At 43.2% G+C, this 20,633-nt stretch overlaps 1 protein-coding gene across 1 annotated transcript; it reads right to left on the bottom strand.

Annotated features, from left to right (window-relative positions):
* Positions 1-531: 531 nt before the first annotated feature.
* On the bottom strand, positions 532-19,745 carry poc1bl (POC1 centriolar protein homolog B (Chlamydomonas), like). Its single transcript, XM_062409963.1, has 11 exons — positions 19,617-19,745; positions 15,566-16,017; positions 12,779-12,948; positions 11,002-11,191; positions 10,709-10,894; positions 10,511-10,628; positions 8,981-9,157; positions 6,023-6,154; positions 4,752-4,862; positions 2,732-2,884; positions 532-2,534 (listed from the first exon to the last, which is right to left on the bottom strand). The coding sequence occupies exons 2-11, from the start codon at positions 15,949-15,951 to the stop codon at positions 2,403-2,405; spliced, it is 1,755 nt and encodes a 584-aa protein (XP_062265947.1). The 5' UTR covers positions 15,952-16,017; positions 19,617-19,745; the 3' UTR covers positions 532-2,402.
* Between the last annotated feature and the right edge of the window lie 888 nt (positions 19,746-20,633).

Genomic DNA, 20,633 nt, shown 5'->3' with positions numbered 1-20,633 from the left:
TCACAATAAGTGCATCGACCATGAGGGAACAAACCCAGAACAACAACAGTCGCCATTTGTTGATATCTTCCAAAAAAAAACACTTAAGAGGGTCATACTTATTATTTTTTGCAATTTCCGTTAAAGGCTGAATGTACAAGAAATAAATATAGACAAAAAATAGCAGTCGTGCAGTTTTTTTCTATTCAATGCACAACATTCAAATTATGAATTAATATTTACAATGCAAAATATGTAGCTTCTCAGTTCCACATCCTGTTCTGCAGAGGACATGGTACTGCAGCACAATGTTTTAACATATGTTTGAATATGGCCACAAATATGATTATTCCCTTGTACTCAAATAGATACCAGTACTATACAGTATGAAGCCGTGCACCTTCCGCACCAGCAAATACAACTTCTTAATCAAGGGAATGGAATCCATCAACAGAAACGCTTGAGTGCTTTTATTTTGAGAAGGCATACAGAAAGTGTTGCAACCATTTGTTTGTGACATAAATTCATCGGATAAACATTAAAACTCAGGTGAAAGATCATCTCTCTTTTTTCTGCTGTGAACCACAATGTTTATCTGTCTATGACACAAACGTCTCTTTCCGAACCCGTTGCAGAGTAAAAGCTTATTTGTCCCAACGGGGCTTTGATTGTGATCGACAGACCGAAAGATGCCCATCTTCATACCGTAGAGTCCTGACATTCGCTTCAGTACATGAACCAACTTGTTCTTGATGGAAATGCAGGATAAACCGCTGTTCTTCCATTTCTTCTGGAGTAACAATAATAATCTGTGTGCGTAGAGACGACAGTGAAAAAACAGACAACTGGACAAATTAGTTAGTTTTTTTTATTCCACAAACAATCCTTACAGCTTCAATCTCATTTGAATCATCCACCCATGTCAGTCCCCCTCCTCCTTGTGTCAAGTAATCATCATTGTGTTTTTGCATCATCAGTAGTTTTAGAGGTGCTTTACCACAGCACCCCCCCCCCCCCCCCCCCCTTTTGGTCCCTTATCTCAAACCTTATTTACAAAGGCAACACAACACAACAGCCATCTTACATGTTTACACACTGTTTCCATTGACCGGTCTGAATAACCTCGTATTCATGAATTCAACAGAGACCAAATGTTACCCGGCGATAAGCGGACATCGGCAAATAGAGCTGCTACTCAACCAGAACACGCCTCATCTCTATGTCCGTACATCCCAGTGGAAACACTGACAAGATCTTCGTTAGAAAAGAAGAAGAGGAGATGAAAAACACCAAGCAGGAGTGTGTTTCTGGTGACATTTCAAGTACAGTTTTCACACAGGAGTCCAATAAAACCCGCCAAGTCAAAAGATTAAATTAAACAGGAGCTTCCTTTAAGGCATTAAGTGCAGCAAGCCACTGGTGTTTCAGATTTTTAAGCATTTCAAATGCTCGGGATACATTTGACCCACACTGGCACGTTTCATTTCGGCACGGACAGGTTCTTCTAATGGGACCGCGACCTCTCTAAGGCACATTGACAGACGAGTTCAGAGGGTCGTCTTCATTCTACACAACAGGGAGGAATAGACTCACAACATTCCCGTCAACTAGCTGAGTGCTCGGGGGCAAATTGCGCTTTGTGCAAATTGCTTAATGAACGCTTCGAGTCTTGCTCAGGCAGCATTCTTGCATTAAACTGGCTCCACGGGCGAGAGATAGAATCGAGGAGCAGTGTAGTGTGACCACAAGGCTCCTTCGCTGTTTTTCCTCTCACATGATGCGGCATGCAACGCTGCCGCTGACCTGACATTCCTGGCAAGACTTCTGCTTTTTTTTTTTTTTCCTTTCTTTCTTTTGGAGCAGCTCATGTTTTAATTGGCCATTTCTTTACAACTGAAGAAACAAGCGTGACGATAACTCATTGCACATTTTAAGGCTTTTATAGTGCAGCACGACTCTGCATCTAGTTTTCAAAGGGAACACTTTTATCTGGATTATCTCTGGAAGGCACTTCTTCGTGTGCTGGACGGTCGAACCAGTTTCACTACTTTCAAGTTGTTGCAAACGAGACAATCACAACACTTTTAAGTGTGTGCTGGATTCCATTGTGGTTGCAGAGGCACTTGAATGAAAGCTACTCAAAAGTTGAAGTCATGTTCTGCTGGCCTCCTTAGTAAGACCCCCATTCTCCTTCGCTCCACCACAATCTGCACCTGTTCAGTCACTCACACGGGTATAAAAGCTCAGAATCGGGTGAAATCATTGGCTTAAAGTGACTTTTCACCGTTCTTCATTCGCTCGTTATCCCCATTCAAATGGCGCGCAGCCCTGGAGAGCTGGGAGCAGCGGAGAAGACGTCCGCTGTAGTAATTGCACTATGGTCAAAGAAGGTCACTTGAGGTTTCCTGCTGCCCTGTCTCCGTCTACCACTCAAACTTCCACTGCTGGTTCTTGTCTGCTGGGTTGCAGCTCTTCATCTGGGTGTCCGCGCGGCCCTCTGACGTGCGGTAGGTTGTCACACACGTGTCGGAATGAGGGTGGTAGATGGTCCCGTCCTGTCAGGGCGAGAGGTGGAAAAATGAAGTGTCCAATGAGCTCCATCGGTTGAGTGAGAGACTCAAAGGGTCTTTTTGTGTGTAAAGCTGCTTTCAGACATGCACTGAACTACAAGAACGTGTCTGAGCGGAGGGAATCTCCTGCTCCCGATTCTGTGTTCATGTCTGAGAGCGGCTCAGACGTGGGCACAGCTTACCTTTCTGAACTCCCAGGTGATGCTGGGAGGCTTCGGCTCCCCATCACGAGGACAGTGCCTCATCCCGATGGAGGTCTGTCCGTCGATCACTTCGGCGCACAGCTCTGTCACCGAGTTGAAGCGGATCTCCTTATGAGATGTGTACTCAAAGTACTGGAGAAGAAGAAAGACCCGGTTATGCGACCATCTGCTCTGGATTTCATTGTATTTGGACATTTCTTAGGAAAGCAACCAAACAGGAAAAGCAGTGGTGACAAAGAGATGAAAAACAATGTTTTGTCTCCATTCCAGTTTTTTCACTACCTCTCTCTCCCTCTACCTTAATCTCCCTTTACTCAGAAAACATTCCAATGAGAACAATTGTGCAGGTTGGCGTGTTTTGTTTTTTTCCTCCTGGGATTACAGGATGTTTTTTCTCTTCCTCTGCTGTGGGATCAGGTCCTGGCTCTGGCCTTGTTGCGTGCCGTGCCTGCGTGGGTGCCGAGGGATCTCATCGGCAAAGATGGGGTTGTGGCACACTCAATCGACTCAAACCCAGCCCCTCCACTCCCCTCCCCTCCGCTGGTGTAATTTCAACAGCTGGTCCACTGGGAGAAAAGATGCAACAATCCCTGGGCTAGCCATTAAACGGAGGGTCAGGTAATCAATCTTCATTCTTCCCCATCCTTCTCATCTCATACATCTTTCAGGTGCATCGGGGGCCCTTAATGGTTGTCTCTAACAAAAGACTCACTCGAGGCCCCCGTGTCTGGCTTGAAACTTATTTACCCGCGGATGTGCCACTCATTCGGCCTGCCAGGCTCATGTATCTTTTAAAATGGAACGCGGGTTGTTATGTGGGCCAGGGAAGAGGGAGCAGGGGGGAGGCAGTGAAGGGCCCTCAGGTTTGTGTTTCCGTGTGGAAGTCATTCAAACATTGATTTTCAGTCACACATGGTGCTTTTTTTGTGGCTGGGGACACATGATGCTTCAGTGGGGTAATCAGAGACATCAAGCAGGTCGGGGATTCTCAGAAAGAAGCTCTGCCTGACGGCAACATTAAATATACATCATAACAGAAAAAGAATCTGCTGCCTGCTAAGCCATCCATCACTGCAGCTGGCAGGCGTTCAGTTAAAGAGTATCAGTGATTCCAGGGTTGGGTTCGGCGGGTTTCAAAAAGTTAAATTTAAGGCTATTTAAGACAACTATTAATTCAATTTAATGTCAGATAAGTACGGGAACTTTTAAGCCCCATATGGTGATGTATCTTTTAAAATCCTTTGCACACAAGATGCAACTTGTGTGAATGAGATACCTCCCATAAAGTCATTATCTTATCTTAAGGGGCTCTGTAAATATGAAAGAACAACCATGTCTCACAATTACTTACACTTAGACTAAAGATCAGCTGAGGTAGCCTAGTAAAGAATAACCCCAGAAACACAGTGTTATCTTATGAACTACAGGCAGAGACAGTATGTATTCAAAGTCTTTTCCAAGGAAATAACTCCTGATCTGCGTTTGTAGGCTCGGTTATCAGTTCTACGTTGTTTTTAAAGTTTATTCAAACGTGCTAATATCACTGAGAAAGAACTACAACACACAGAGACATTATACTATGCATGCTGCCAAAACATTTCTCTTAAAAAAAAAAAACTTTAAAGAGTGACAGAGGTAGCGTTAACTGAACATATTTAAGTATGTATTACTTTATCGTATTTATTAAACATACTTTAAAGAGCCTAAAATTCAGATGATCAAATTTGAGACTGTCTAAAACCCTTTGGAAACCCTTAAGATGTGGATGCAATACCAATCTTTGTCTTTCCCCTTCATTACATTCAAGTCAGGCTGCTCGTGGCAGCAGGGAGGATCTTTCTGGTGTGAATCAACTGTGGCAACTTGGGTTATCGCTAACATTTTAAATCACATCTCCCACCGAGGCCGAGGGAGGCTGCGAGGTTGCGACAAGGCAGAATATGTGCGGGAGAGAGATGGACGACGACAGAACAAACGAGGTGTGAAAGGCTCAACGTACCTGGTTGCCTCCCTGGCCGTGGCAGCCGAACAGAGAGAGGTGGGCCCCGGTGGGATTGTGTTCTGGAGAGTTGTAGTCCAGACACTCCGAGTTTATCCCTAAACTACGCACCTGGTAAGAGCAGAGCAAAGAAATCTATGAAAATTGAAAGGCTGCACTTTATTGATGACACTGCTGTGGGTTGGGTTTGATTCTCGACAGGCAGGTCCCACACAGAGCAGCGCCACTGATGCTAAGTCGTCTGATTAAATGACAAGAAACAACTCGACCTTACGCTGTTTGCTTATTTTCCACATCAACACACATCTATTAAGAAATCAATATGATATTGATTAGCAATTTGGTCTTTTTTCCTGCTTTCATTTCAAAACCCCAAATGCCTACCTCTGCAGAAAGCTATATTTTCAATGTCATTGTGTTCATGCTGTAAATATTTACACAGGTGTCAACGTGGCAACATGATAAGATGGTGGATTTTCTTTGCCCAATCTCGCCTGAGAGAATTCTTTTCTGGGATTTTATTTTTCTCTTGTTCCTACATTGTGGTGGGTGAAATGTCCCCCCAGGTGTTTGGATTGTAATGCTCTTGAGCTCCGACCAAAATGGGATTTAAAGCCTTTTGTTCGTCTTCAGTCAAGCCTTCTCGCTATCAACAGGGTTTTCCCACATCCCGTCCCCACCTGACACCTGGTTTTAGTCTCAAAATAGACAGGAATTAGGAAGAAAAACACAGCTATCACTTGTGCTACTTTCAGACATGCGCTAAAGTCCAGAAACTGGAAGGTAAGTTTAGGGAAATGTCCATAAAATTCACAGTGAGTGAATTGTTGACATTTCTAACATGGGACGGACAGGAAACCTCAGAAAACAAATATCTCAGGACTTGTCATACAAGTAGAAGAGCATGATGAAGATGTCCACTTGGAAAGACAACTATATGGACAGGGGTGTCGATATGCTGTAAACACAAATGTGTGATTTATGCAGCGGAATGTATACGTCATGTCCTTCCTCCTGCACGCTCTACTGACACCCCACCCCTTGTCTGAATGCTCCAGATATTTTCCTGGAGTAGTGAGCACGTCCGACCGGGACACTGTCCTACTGTGTTCCTCCCATGTGACAAGGGGAAACTCCCGGACCCAATTTTCTGGACTTTCTCCCTTCATGTCTCAAAACAGCTTTTGTGACTTCAGAATCTTAGATCGGAAAAGAGGAAACACTGATGCTGAGGTTTGCTCATATAACAGATATGGACAGCAGACACTCACAGCCCCGTGCCAGCCCTCTCTGTCCTCAGGCACGTGTAGCTCAGGGTAGATGTTCTTCAGGTACCAGTCGAAACTGTTGCACTTCAGCCTCCCCCTCAGCAGCAGCCGCCCGGAGATGTCCCCGTAGTTTTCCTGTGAAATGAGCACATCCTATAAGTCGTCTTTCCAGAGAAGTGAGTGGAGACGGACACACCTCAGTGCCCCGACAAAATCACCACATCACCATCGGCCTTTCCACTTCGTTCATTACACACACACTATTTGGTTTAAGATTAGAATGATTTAAGATGACTTGTACTGTTACTCAAGCGACACATCATGAAAGCAAATATTTGCATCCTGGATATGCCATGCCACATCTTATATATTTGACCTGGCATAACACGGATGTGATACTGGCTGATTTGGTTACACCTATTGTGCATACTTGAATATTTAAGATAGCGGTATTTGCTGAGGGGGAGAACTCCACCTCGAGGGAATCAAAGTCCGGAACCTTCACACACCTTACACCTTTTCACTGCCTGAGGGTGGGACATACACACAGGGCCTCAAGGACTAGGCTCTGCAGGTAGAACAGGTTGATAGTTCAATCACAGGCTCCACATGTTTAAGCGTCCCTGGGCAAGACACTAAGGCCCTAAATGCCCCGATTGCGATGCTATTATTGAGTGAATAGGAGGAGTCCCTTTTTTTTGGAATGAGTGCATTTACTATTTATGATTTCAGTCCCACACTTAGCTCCAGCCAGTCTGTCTAGATCAGAGACACAAGGTCTTTGCAACCCACATACACAATAAAGTCATGTTTATTTTTTAACTTGGGTAAAATGTGGGATGAAAAATACAGACCTGGTGAGCTAAGACCTTAATGCAGAGAAGTTCTCTAATAAACAAAAAAAACAATAACTTTTATTTTTATAATCTTTAATGTAGTGCTGTCAGTTTAACGCATTATTAACGGCGTTAACGCAAACCCATTTTAACGCTGTCAATTTTTTTTCCGAGAATATTAACGCAGAGCTGCCAACTCTCACGCTTTCGCCGTGTGACACACGCATTTGCATGTTGGTGGTTGACTAAGTCACAATAATTTTTTAAAACATCATCGTATCAGGCCGTCCTGAAGTACAAGGGGTGGGCGAGTGTGTGTGTGTGTCTGTGTGTGGTTCCAGATCGCGCACCGTAGCCCCACCCCCTGCCCCCGCGCACTCGCTCAGGGAGACACAGTGAGATCGGAGCTCGTTCACGTGTGGCAGCCTTTCAGTGACTCACTGCTTCTTAACTTTGAAAACAGTGAAAACACAGAGTTTCTCTGGTCTCAGCTGATCAGAGTTCAGCGCCGCAGCTTCTCGATCAGAGCAGAAGCTGCAGTTGGTTTCTATCGAGCTTCAGTATCTGTGTTCGCCTCCAGTCTGACCTGCTCTCGCTTTTTGTTTCAATATTTCTCCAACTAAAATATATAATTTTAAGCTATTAAGCTACAGCTATATGTTTTTATTTATTTCTAAATAGGGTACTTCTTATTTCAAACATTTTCCACAAATATGGGGAGGACTCAAATAGCCCTTCACAGTTCTGAGTTTAATTTATTTCAAAGTAGGCCAACACTTGCCTGTGTATTTTGTTTGTTTGTTATTTAGTTGCTTGTCTGTTTGAGAGGCCTGACTGCTATGTTCACAGCAAACTTGAAAAAAAGAAAATATTAAGCCATGGTTTAACTGCACTAAAGGCTGAGTCCTTGTTTACCTGAAATGTGCACTTCACAATTTTATTTTGTAACGCCCGGCAGTGTTGTTTTTCAATAAAATAAAACATTTGCATAAAGCAAGCCAATCCACTTTCCATGTTAATAGAGCATTAAAACCCAAAAAATATTATGGAGAAAAAATTGATGAAGGGACATTAAGAATAGATACAAATTTGCGATTAGTCGCGATTAATTTTGAGTTAACTATGACATAAATGCGATTAATCGCGATTAACAATATTTTAAGCGTTTGACAGCACTACTTTAATGAAAACTCTTAATTAAAACTATTTGATAACAAATCTCCACATCCAGGGTATACAACATAATACATTAATGTGGGGTGTTCAGCTTTGGTAACTTAGATCCGGATCAGAGCAATTAATCTGGGTGGCACAGTGAAATGGCCGCTGGTACGTTTGAACTTTGTAAAAACATCAAATCGATATATGTGACTAACTGCACTCAATGAAAAATAATGATGTACAAAACCAAATCAATAATCCTGCGTGCAGCTCTGCAGTCACATATTATCACAGCAGACTTGTGGATGAGGAGCTGGTGAGGTTGTCTGGCAGTGCTGTGTTCAATCTCGCCCTGACCAAGTCATTTATTGTTTGATCAAAGCTCCCTGACATTAATAATGTAGTTTTGTTTCAGATAGGGGAAACTGAGATACGTGAATATTTGATGATGCTCCAACACTGAGAACCTGATAGGAACGACACACACACAGACACTCACACCTGATCCAGGCATTAAGGCAGCGTTTAATCATATGCTGACAGGTGAATCGTGTCGAATGAAACATCTAACAGCAAAAGGTAAGTCGCTCTTTGCAGCATTTTAACATGCTACTGCTTGGAGGAGAATTTCATCCCTGAAAGGCTTTGGTTCGACACCAGCTGGATGAAAAACAAATATGTAAGAGGCAGAGTAAGAATAACATTTTCTGGAGTTTGCATTTCAAATATGAAGAATGCAGCCAGGGACTTTTGTTTACAGCACATCAACCGGTGACTGCCCTTATAGTCAAAAGCTCTCCAATCTTGTTTTCTTGTGCAGACCTCAGTGCATGTCTGAGAGGCTTTAGTTTACAACTAAAACAGAGCTCAGTGGTGATAAATACACTTCTCTAAGATCAGCATCCCAACCAGCAACACGTCAGCAAAATGTTTAGAAACATGGTCCAGCTGATTTGTGTCCTACCTTTTTGGCTGGTGGATTCCTGTTGTAGAAGTGTTGTTTATAAGAGTCCATCCAAACCTCTGCGGCTCGCACAGTATTCTGGAGGAAGTTTGGCCGAGCGTAGGGGGCCTTTTTGGGGAAAACATGGCCCACATGAGAGCACGGGTGAATCTCCAGGCTGCCCCCACACTGCCACACCTGAGGGAAGAAAACACATCAGATGAGAACGAATTCAATGCTTTTATTACTATTCCTTGCAATTTTATACATAAATATATCTATATATATTAAAATCTATACAAACACTATAATCAGAGGACCAGTAGCTGCATCAATATGTTTATCATTAACCTGCTAACTTGTCAATTATTCACCACATGTCCAAGTGCTGAACTTAGGCACTTACTCACTTTACTGCAGGTGTTTATGACTTTGTCCGTCCTTCAACTACAATCATTGACTTACCTGCAAATAAACTGGTAGATCACTCGTAAGTTGTCAATAGTGACTTTTTCAAATAGACAAACGTTATAGGCAAATTTATTAGATTTAAGTCAGCCTGGGGATCCGTCCTTGTGCAAATTATACTTTTATCCTATTTTTGTATGTACCTATAGAAAAGCATAAATCCTTCCTTTAAGGAGATTACAAACCTTAATCTAAATATAATTATTATATTCGTGTCGACTGATGCTGTGTTAGAAATCCTTTAAATAGTGGACAAAGCTGCCTGCGCTTCAATCTCACCGTGAAAATCCCTTCCTTTTAGTCGTGAGTCATACAGCTTCAAGTGAATGCGGCCGATTTATGGCACCAATTTTCATCGTGTAATTGCTTGTTCTTACACCTTGGAAAAATTAAAATAAGAAAGCCACACCCTTAAATAATGAAAGCTTGTTAAAAAGGTATTTCTTATTACTTGGCTTAGCCTCGAGCGAGTTACACAGGGCAAAAATGCTTTGTCATATATCCATCACCATGACAGTCACTTACATCTTAATTCAGGCATATCACTCGCCAACAAAACACACTCTAAACCAAATCCACTAGACATTAATTATTCATGTAAAAAGTCCCCGTGGGAGGTGTCCACAAACCCCTCAGGGGAACAGCCCATCAGCCCTCACACTGCAGCCACACACGCACACAAACACACAGCACACACACACACAGTGATGCATTTGCTCTTGCTGCACACTCACACATAGACTATAATCTGTGCCAATTGGATTGACGCAAACAAGTGAAAAGCAACACCAAAGTCTCAACAAGGGATCAGCCAATAGGAGGGCGCAGTTTCAGATGTCATGGCCGACTGAGATCTGACACTGACCAGTGTCTCTCTCTCATCATCTACCCACTGACTGTGAGCTTGTTAGCTGGACGGTACTACGGTCAAAAAAAGAAAAAGCAGAGTGAACTGATGGTCTGTCTGTAAGAGGTTTTGGTAGATTTTTGGTTAGACTAGTCACTCTTTCCCAACATCTTTAAAAACCACACTCTGGTTGTAAATTGGTCCTGCGGTCCTCACTGAAGGAAAACTGAACTCACTCTGAAGGAGAGCTCCAGGTTTTCGCCTCCCCACACATCCATGCCCATGTCATATGTGCCCAGGTACTCAAAGTAAGCCTTGCTCACGGCGAATAATCCACCTGCCATTGTTGGGGATCTGGAAGAAATTTAAGGAAATTAAAAGGCCAAAATCTTCAAAAAGTGTGTAAGAACCTGTCTGAAGTATCCAACCATCACCTGATGGGGTCAATGCGAGAGCTGCGCCTCTTGCGTTCCTCCTCAGGGACCGAATGCCACTGAAAGGTGAGTCTCCAGTCAAATCCTCCAATCATTGGCTCGTCTGTTTGCATGTAGAACTCGAACGTGTTCCAGTCAATGGTGTCGATCACAGGGCACACAATGGTGCTGGCATTCTCACCAATCCTTAACACGGCACAGAGAGAACAGACTCAAACACAAATCTCTGATATAGTCTTTTTAGTCCTGCTTTTCTGGTGTTTGTTGTGTCCTGACTGATCTGGTCAACCCACCTTTCCAGGAGAGGCTCAATCCAGCCAGGGACGCACTCACAATGGCAATCGAGAAATGTCAGTACATCGCCCGTGGCGTAGGTGGCGCCGATGAGACGTGCCCGGACCAGCCCTTCTCTTTTGTTGGTCCGGATGAGCCGCACGCGGTTCAGATCACTGATGTAATCAGCTAGTTGGGATTTCAAATATCCTATTTTTCATAAAAACAAAAAACACACATACACACAAGGTCATAATTTGTAACATTAAGCTTTGTTATTTCCTCTTCCTACATTTAACTTTAAAGCTGCTTTAAATGATGTTTGGCCACTAGAGGACCGATATACAAGCTGATTCCAAATGCAGCAGTCACAAATATTTAAATCTCTCAACACAGCATTGTTACGTGAGCTCTCAAACGCTCTGTGACAAACACTTGCACGTCAAGCAGAAACAAAGCATCCAGACAGGCATGTTGTGCACAATGGGGGAAAGCTGCATCACTGAAACCTATTTTCAAGTCAAGTAGTTAGGTTGGGTGTGTTTGAACAGTCAGGTAGGTTGTTGAATGTAAGCAGTGAAAACCAAAAAAAAAAGGAAATCTGAGCTTATTTAGTTAGACAAGTGAAAAGAGGCTCAGAGGCTAAAGAGTCAAGTTAAAGTGTCTGTGATTTCAGGAAAGTGGAGTGGAGGGATTTGACTCAGTGCCAGTATAATGATAATTATTGCCCAGTTAATCAATTACTCACACTAAAACCTTTGCTGATGAATGGATTCATTCCATTGTTACCTGAACCCACTTCAGATGAGTCATGGTAACACACCTCATGGTCTAAAGGACGACAGAGGTCAAAACGCGGCTTGGTATGACAGACCCTGTTCTACCAGCTTGGAGACATGGGAGAGATGTCTGTCCCCCAGTCGCTGTCCGTCTGCTGTAACCCTTCTGGTTCTGAAGAGGCAATTCTAACATTCCTTTTTTTATTCATTTGGTCAGGGTGGTTAGAGGAGAGGAAATTATGTCATGGCAGCTCAGCGCTCACTGAAGTCATCGTTATGGTGTAATGTCTCCGATACACACAGACCAGACAAGCTGGGACCGAACACTAGTTCCATTAAGACGGACGGAGAGTTTCTGAGACACAGTCGTGTCACTCCGGGTGTTATAAGAGTGAGACGACGTCTCATTTGCTGACAGGATGCAAAAAGTTCACAAAGAGCTAGTGAGTCCAGACTGACTATTCCAAAGGTCAAACTTTTGTGATAAAGATGTCGACACTGAGCAGCAACATTTCAGACTCAAGAATGACAATTCAAATTCTCTCTCACACTCACACTCTCACACTGGTATTGAACCAAAGTTGTCCCTCATAACTATAGATAGACCCGCACATACTCACACACAAAAACACACATGTCATTTTTGCTTGGCCTAAACTAACTTATTACTAATACTGAATGTCGCCTTTTTTTCCTAAAATCCATGTATTTTGATGACCTTTTAATAAATAAATTAAATCAACCGTCTCCAGTACGTGCTGTTACTCATCAGTTTACTTAATAATTAAAGGAATGTGTTACAACTAGGACACTGAGGGGCACAACAAATTAGCTGCTCAATAAATATAATTTATTTTTCAATTTGTAGCAGAGTCCTGCTTAATTTTGTTCCCTGTCTAAGGCACAAAATCGGAGGTTTGGTTTGTTTGCTAAACTAGGCCGTGTTCTCTTTTGTTTCTGCACTTTTAAACAGAGAATAGTAACACGTTGGTTTATCTATTCTTGCCGAGTGTCAAACCTCGGTCACTGTAGTCATCGATGAGAATGATCTCCTTCAACAGGATGGCGGGTATGGTCTCGAGCACGCTGTGGATGGTCCTCAGCAGGGTGGACCAGGCCTCGTTGTAGAAGGCGATGATCACAGAGGTGGTGGGCAAGCTCCGGTGGTCAAACTTCTTAGTTCGGCATCTGTTTGTGGGGGTGGGGTTAGGAGGAGGCAGAGACAGGGTTTGCATGAGAAAAGGTACACAACCAGGGTACAGATCTACTTAAACAAAGAAAAAGTGAGGAAACAAATATAGCTCACAGAAAAGACTCAAAGCCAGGCAAAGATTATGTGTGCATAAAACCTGAGCAACTACTGAGGCGAGAGGAGGTGTCTGTTCTTAATCCAGATGGCAGTCATTAAAACGATAAAGAGCCACAGAAATATGGATGGGGGTAGGGAGGGTATCGCACCAATGAGCAACATACCACAGCAGTGCTCTGGGAGTGACTACAGAAACTTTAGCAAACAGAAGAAAAATAAAAGAGCAGAACAGATGGGGAGGGGAAAATTAAAACTGGAAAAACTGCAAAGAAATGATTTGATGGAATGAGAACAGGGCGCTGAAAGGAGAGATGGCAAACTTTGTTTTCCCTTTCCGTAGGCTGTGTTTTTGTGAATCAGTGTGTGAAGCACTGGGTGTGTGAACGCTGGCACAAGCTGAATGACTTCTGGATGTTTTTTGCAGCCAGAGGCTCACGATACAAATATGACACAGCTGGAAGATTGTTGGCATTACAACAAATACGCAATTCGTCGCAACCAATCAAACAAGCCATTTTTCTTTCTGTCAACAGCTCTTGTGTTTACTGCGTTTCATGGTGGAAAGAAGCAGTCCACAGTGATTCTGCCACATAAAGCTGCTCTAGAGAGGAAACTGATGTTATTATGAAGTAAGCGCACACACGTTTGCTTACGTAGTTGCTAGGTATAAAGCCAAACAGAAACACTGGTGCACTGGGGTCAGCCTGACAACAGGAAGATGCTTCCACATCCAAAACCTAACGTCTGTGGAGGCTGTAACCAACAAACCTAACACCATGTAGAACAGCCCGTAATGACTCACTGCGAGTTGCTATGTTGGATGACAGCCACTCATATCACAGCTGCATGTGTATAACTAACATTTTTTTTTTTAAAAGACTGGGTAAGATCTGCAGCGCACCACTGTGTCCTGTGTGATGCACCTGGCATCACGATGTGAGCACAAAGACAGTGAGGGACATGAGGTCCTTGACGCCCCCCGACATGCTCCTAATTGCTGCTGGGTCCCAATTTGTGGGCTACGTAGATCACAAGGTCCAAACTGAAATGAGACAGTTTGGACTAAGGAGGTTTTCTGTTTATCTGCTTCACCAGCTTGCCCTGCGCTCGCTGCTGTCACCAGGCAACGGAACGGCAGTTGGACACGATCAGAAAGTTTTTTATATTTGAACATGTGTACCATTAGCTGTTCAGTTGAGTTACATCCCAACAATTATATTTAAATGTTGTATTTTGAAAACTTGCCATCTCCAGTAAGTGCTGTTACTCATCAGTTTATTTAATAATGAAAAGGAAAGTGTCCCAACTACTTTCTTGGAATGTTTTCCAAAGGACATCAAGGGGCACTGGAAATTACCTGCTAAATAAATATAATTTATTTTTAAATGTTTAAGCAGATGTCTCTGCCACCTTTGAAAAGCATTGCTGAGAAATAATCCCTGGGATAGGTTGGCCTGAGAAGGATCCACCTGTTGGGTTCTTTGCTGCTCCGTGGTTGAAAGGTCACTTCAGCAATTATGTCAAGTTCACAGCCGGTGAAGCTCCAAAAGGTTAAGGAGAAAAAAATGACACTGTGTCATTGCAAAGGCCCATCACGCTCTGTCACACAGTGAGCAGTAGTCTGCATGGAGGAATGATTCTGTCAAATCACAGAACACCATAATTCCGTTATGCTGCAGCCTGATTTACGTTATCTTTGGATAAGCACAGGGTTTGACTTTCCACCGTCCAGGTAGATTCCTCAGCGCAGTGCGAACATTAAAGCTTCTTATCGGTCTATCTCTGAATATGCAGCCGTGTTGCAAAAAACTATATTTACTGCATTTATCATTCATTTATTTTGTGTCAGGGGGTTAAAGTCAATTGAAAACATCTTATCATGGCTTTCTTAATGTCTTCCGAAGGGTTGTTCATGGATGCGATCATAAATCCACTGCTCAAAGAGAAATCTGTGCTTCCCTGTTACACTCCGCAGCGCATAAAACAAACACACGGTCGTTGCACACACAAATGATGGTTCTCACCACACTGACGGAAACCACATCTGGGTTTCATTAGGACGAGGGCCAGTGAGAGATGAAGACTTACTAATGAAAAAGACATCATACTCGGTGTCTCATCACAGGCAACAACTCTGGGATGGAAATAAATCCATTCAGGCGCAGAGCTGCTTACACCGACTTCAATAAGCCGCGCAATGCATCACCAGCCTTCATCTTTGTCACGGACTGTCAGTGGAAAACTGATTCCAGTAAAGAGCTCAACTTAATCTCTATTGAGTCATTTATCCCCGACACAGCTGCAGCACAGCTATCAGCTGCATGCAGCGTGCCGGGCCAGAGACACGTATATGTTTTGGCTGAAGCCTCAAAGAAAACAGCGGGCAATAAAAAAAAACCGGATGTGCAGAAAAACAATTTCAGTCAACTGACCGTCGCGGCCTATTGTCCGTTAGGTGGTCACTTATTTTAAGGATCCAGTTTTCCTTCTACTCACTCATTCATCCTTTGGTCCTGGATGTGCCGATGGAGGGAAATCTTGTCACTGACATAGATATTGATAGCGTAGCTCTCGATTGAGTCCTGCTCCTTCTTCTTCTCCTCAGCACTGAGGGTGAGGTGTGTGGCCCGGCCCCACTCCCCCGGCGCATTGCTGTCGGGTGCCGACTTGATGTAGAGAGGCCTCGCCAGCTGCCCATCATTCCCGCTCTCATCTAGGGCGACCTGTCGTACCACAAGTTTGTGCTCCTCGTCCTCCTCTTGATCCAGAGAGGGGGAGGGGCTGGAGGAGGGGGCCAACAAAACGTAGCCCAGCCACAGTAGCCAGAGCAGGAAAAAGGCCTTGGCCAGCAAACTTAATTTTCGAGACAAACGGCCCCTCATGACGGAGAGTCCCAGGGAGGCACCGTGACCGGCGGAGTGTCAGCGTGCCCTGCAGGACACAAGTCTCTGGAGAACAGAAAAAGACATGGGGTTAGAAAAAAAAAAAAAATCACATACAAGACACATACATCAGAGACAGAAACAGGCCATATAAAACAAAACTTGACTGCCCTGCAAATGTATGCCTCCACCCACCAGTGCAGATTCAATCAACTTTTTTTTCTATTCGAGGTTGCTGTGACCTTTGACTTTTGATCCACATGCATCTAAATCAGCTCATCTTTGAGTCCAAGCAAACGTTTGTACCAAGTCTGAAAGGATTCCATGGAGCTGTTCATGAGACATTGCCTTTACAAGGTTAAAGAATATGTTTTGTGAGGTTCAAGGTGCTCTTAAACTTTGACGATTGACCACCAAAATTGAAATCGCTTCATCCTCAACTGAAAATTTGTACCAAATTAGAAGAAAATCCCTCGAAGGCGGAATTGAGAGATTTATCTGACCAATCAAATCCAGTAACTATCACAAAAGGAGAGTAAACTCCTACAATAAGAACAAGGCATGATCCAGTGAACTTGATTCCCAATTAAATGGAGTCGTCCAACTTAACACCAGCTACAGAAAGAAAGAGTTGGACCCTATGTAACTGGAGCTGTGCCCTGTGGACACAGCTCCAGTTTGACCAGGCCAGCAATAATCAACGCCAAGATCAAAAACATAATCGCATGCAGGGCTTGAATTAAGATCCTCATTACATTCAGGATGCATAGATGCAAGAGGCCAAATTATGGCTTTCAGTGCATTAATGTGCTGAATAAACAAAGTCTGTGATGCCCTCCGACGAGAGCTGTGTTAACCTTTAACTTCATCACGATGCTGCAGTTTTATGTCATGTGCAACAATCAGACTTGATGTAGCGTGTTATCACTCAAGCTTTTGCAAATTTCCCATCATATAATGCCAAAATGTATTTGTATCAATATAGCATAATGTTCTATAGCAAGCTCGGCTCTTGCACAACCCCTCAACATCTATGCGTAGTTAAAAACCCCCAGTAATGAGTCAGGTCTCAGGAAGCCTTTTGTTTGGATTCAGGTTATGAATCAGGCCCTTTTGAAGGCTTCCTTATTTTAGGATTCCAATTGTTTTCCACTGAGTCAAAAATAGAGATTACCCAAAGGCCATTGAGGAATATTTGCACAAGGACAGATCCTTTTTTGACTTAAAACAGGATTAGCCGATATTTGAGGATACACACGGTAAGCAATTTGGTTATCCATGGCTGACAGGTCGACGTAGCGTGTCCGAAATTCGAAAGAGGGCTGCACTAAAAACAGAGCCCTTTGCTTTATTGACACTGAAGTGAATGTAATCACATAATTGTGGCACATAAATATTAGAGCAGAGTGCCATTTACACTAGTTTACCACACAGGCTTAGCAGCAGCACTGACGCAGGCAGACACACACGCACATGCAGTCCCTCCACTTCCTCACATCAGAGCCCAATTATGGTTGTTTCCCTCTTCTGCAGAAAACGGTTAATTCTGGGAACAGTTTGTTTTAGCTGCTGCTGAGAACACACAACAAAACAGAAAACAGCATTGGTGCATTAGCGGACTCCATGTGTGTGTAGCGCTGAGTCTGAGGGAACGCAATTTCCGCAGAGAGTCCTTCAAAGCAGCGGCCGCAGCAGGAGCAGCGCAGCCCTTTCACTCCAGTCTGGGCTCCAGCCAGAAGACTGAAGGGAGTCCTGAGGTTACAAAATGGAGACGCCTGGAGACAAAAAACCCTTTTACTGGGTTACCATCACACCTCCCATTCTCTCTGAATCTGATCCTTACTAGGAAGCCGTTTGGAACGAGCAGCAGGGGACATGGGGCTGAGATGCAGCTTAAAACCTGCCCCACTTTTTGGGCTGATAAATGAAATTAAAAAAAGAAGGCCAGGGGATAAGATTTGCTTTTGCGTCCCCAGCTGCAATCTGCTGTGTGCGTGTCTCACCACGTCACCCTGACCTGATCAACGATGATGCTGGCCGTCACTTGATCCTCAGCACTGAGGTGGCACAGGGGGAAGTAAATTGCTCACCATGGTAAGACTGGAATGAACAGTTTGTACTGCACACACACAACAATACATGGCTCATTTCCTCATCAGGCAGTCAAGAGAGGAGGACAAATAGCTGTAAGCGTGGAGCAGGTAACACAAGCTGAGTGGGTCTCCACCATTAACCAGCTGACTCTTTTCAGAATGAAAAAGACCTGGAGAGACTCGATCACTGACATTCTTCTACAACACTAACAGCTCTGGAATGATTAGTTTGTTCGTAAGCGAGATTGCACAAAATTTCAAAATGAACAAATTTCCCTGAAACCTGGTGCAAGGATTTGGCATGTGTCTGGGAAAGAACTTATTTCATTTGGGTTCAGATCCAGGATTTTTTTTTTTTTTTAAATCACTTAACATTGCCAGATAGGACAACTGGTTTCTCAAGAAGTGAAACCACCAAAGAACATGATCTGAACTCGGGTCCTAGGCTGTTCCTGGGTCATTTTAAGAGTTTCACTATCTCCTAGAGATCTGATAATTCAGAGGGATTATTCAAATGTTATGATTCAGAAATGTATTGAGTTTGTCACTAAGATATATATAAAGAAATATTAGTTTGAATCTTCTTTCTCAGATTTATAAAACTTTGCAGTGTGTCAAGTGTTATTCATTCTCTGCTCATAAAGAAGAGTTTAAGACTTTAAATTTAAATAAAAGAGAAATAATAATTTGACATTTATCCTGATGATATAAACATTGATTGAAATGACATTTTTTATCTTGAAATAATATACAACCTTATGGCCCAGCACTAGGAGGAGCCAGGCCATGATGTTGAATAGAGATTTGAAATATATAAAAAAAAGATGCCTGCTTGTTTTTTTCTGCTTCACATGAAAGTAAAAGTAAAACCTGGTGTTTTCCTCAGAGCTGATGAAACGTACATCCAACTTGTTTGTACTATTCTTGGATTAACTTTTAATATTTGAATTAACTCTTCTGCCTTCTTCTGGAATTGTGAGCGTCGTTACCCCAGCAGATTGTTATTTTATTATCTTTAGTATTATGCTATATTACGTATCTCTGTTTTCTTGTTATACCTTTTACCAGGTTGTTTAAAACGTGCTACATAAGAAACTAAAGTTGACATGGACATTTCACTGCACGTTTAAACTTTCATCTCCGTGCAGGTGACGAACACAAATCCTTTCTGTCCTATTCTCTCTGTTGGAATACAACTTTTTTGCGTGGGGGGGGGGATTAAACAACAACAACAACACCAGCACCACAGCAACAGGTCTCCTCATCTGTCAAACTCCATCAGATCACACGGGACTCCTGCGGAGACGGTGACATCTTGATCCCGCAACGAGCGCCCCTTCGAGATCCTCAGATGAACGCAACAAGCCTCACAACTTCGCGCGAGCGGTTGGAGACGTCTGCCTCCATCACGTGTGGAGGTTAACTTCCTCGGTGACTTGTCGGAACCGCGAGGGGACTCCTCGACGTTGAACGCGACGTGGAAACGCAGCGTGGCGGCGACTGAAGCGCGTTTCTCTGCGAATGACGTTGAAAATGGTGGCGTGAGCTGGTTCGTGTTAGCCAAGACTTTACCTCCGGGAGAAGTTACATGTCTCGGCCCGTGTCTGAGGTCTCCTGGGCCGCTGCTCGTCAGCCGGGCTGCGGGTCGTCCTCCTCTTCAAACCTCTGGCTTGCAGATGTCAGCGTCCCCACATCTTCCTCCTCCTCCTCCTCCTCCTCTTCCACGTTGGGCTCCGCATCAAGGGAACCAGGGGAAACTACACATGTTCCGGTACAGCCTTTCATAATAAAAGCCCAACAAAGAGTAAAAGGCGACGATGTAGTTTTGAAGCGAGTAATTATGAGTTATTAAAATCCTCAAATAGAAAAACGTCTCGTTTAAAAATATTCATTTACATCAGTGGAGCAAAATAATAGGCCTGAGTTGTCCAGATTGGCTTCCTAATGTACCTGCTGTTTAAAAGTGATGTCGACTACTACTAATAATAATATAACAATTGTTCTAATCATTTTTTATAGCTTAGCTTTTATAAGATTTCATCATTTGATTTGATTTGATTAAATTATCATCTTAATGTATTATTCCAATTCATGCATGCAGAAGCTTTTTATTGCTAGCATTACTTTATGGCCAATATTACAAATTAAAAGCCCTTTGTCATTTACATTAGCTGACGATTTTTAATGATTAAAAAATGTAAATATAAGCGGAAAAAAGGGAAATAAACTCAATTGCACTGTACTTCCGGTTGTGAGTGATCCTTTGCAGTCAGCTTGACTCTCTCTTCTGGCATCTGAGCTGTAATTTGTTCCTCCTGCGATCTGCCCCCAGCTGTAATATGGCAATTGACCCTGTAACTTGTTTTAACGGCTTATTCCATCACAGTGTTCTTAGAGAGTAACTTTAACTTTACCTCTAAAGTGTTTAAGTGGAGCATGAGAACTGACAGAAGGGAGATTCTGATAAGTTTAAAATGAACAAAAACTAAAATATCCAGGATATCCACAGTTGGATTAGAGAAAGTGACTGTGCGTGTGTGTGTGTGTGTGGTCTGGTTTGATTTAGAATAATGCGTTGTGATCATAATC

This window comes from Platichthys flesus, chromosome 17 (assembly GCF_949316205.1).
Source record: "Platichthys flesus chromosome 17, fPlaFle2.1, whole genome shotgun sequence".
Classification (NCBI taxonomy): Eukaryota; Metazoa; Chordata; class Actinopteri; order Pleuronectiformes; family Pleuronectidae; genus Platichthys; species Platichthys flesus.
The sequence above is the reverse complement of the archived record's forward strand: the minus strand, read 5'-3'. Positions and strand labels throughout refer to the sequence as shown.

Coding starts and splice junctions, on each gene's coding strand:
- poc1bl (XM_062409963.1), bottom strand. CDS start 15,951: ATGAGGGGCCGTTTGTCTCGAAAATTAAGTTTGCTGGCCAAGGCCTTT. Junction 11,192..12,778: donor CGATGACTACAGTGACCGAG/GTTTGACACTCG, acceptor TATGAAAAATAG/GATATTTGAAATCCCAACTA. Junction 10,895..11,001: donor ATTGAGCCTCTCCTGGAAAG/GTGGGTTGACCA, acceptor TGCCGTGTTAAG/GATTGGTGAGAATGCCAGCA.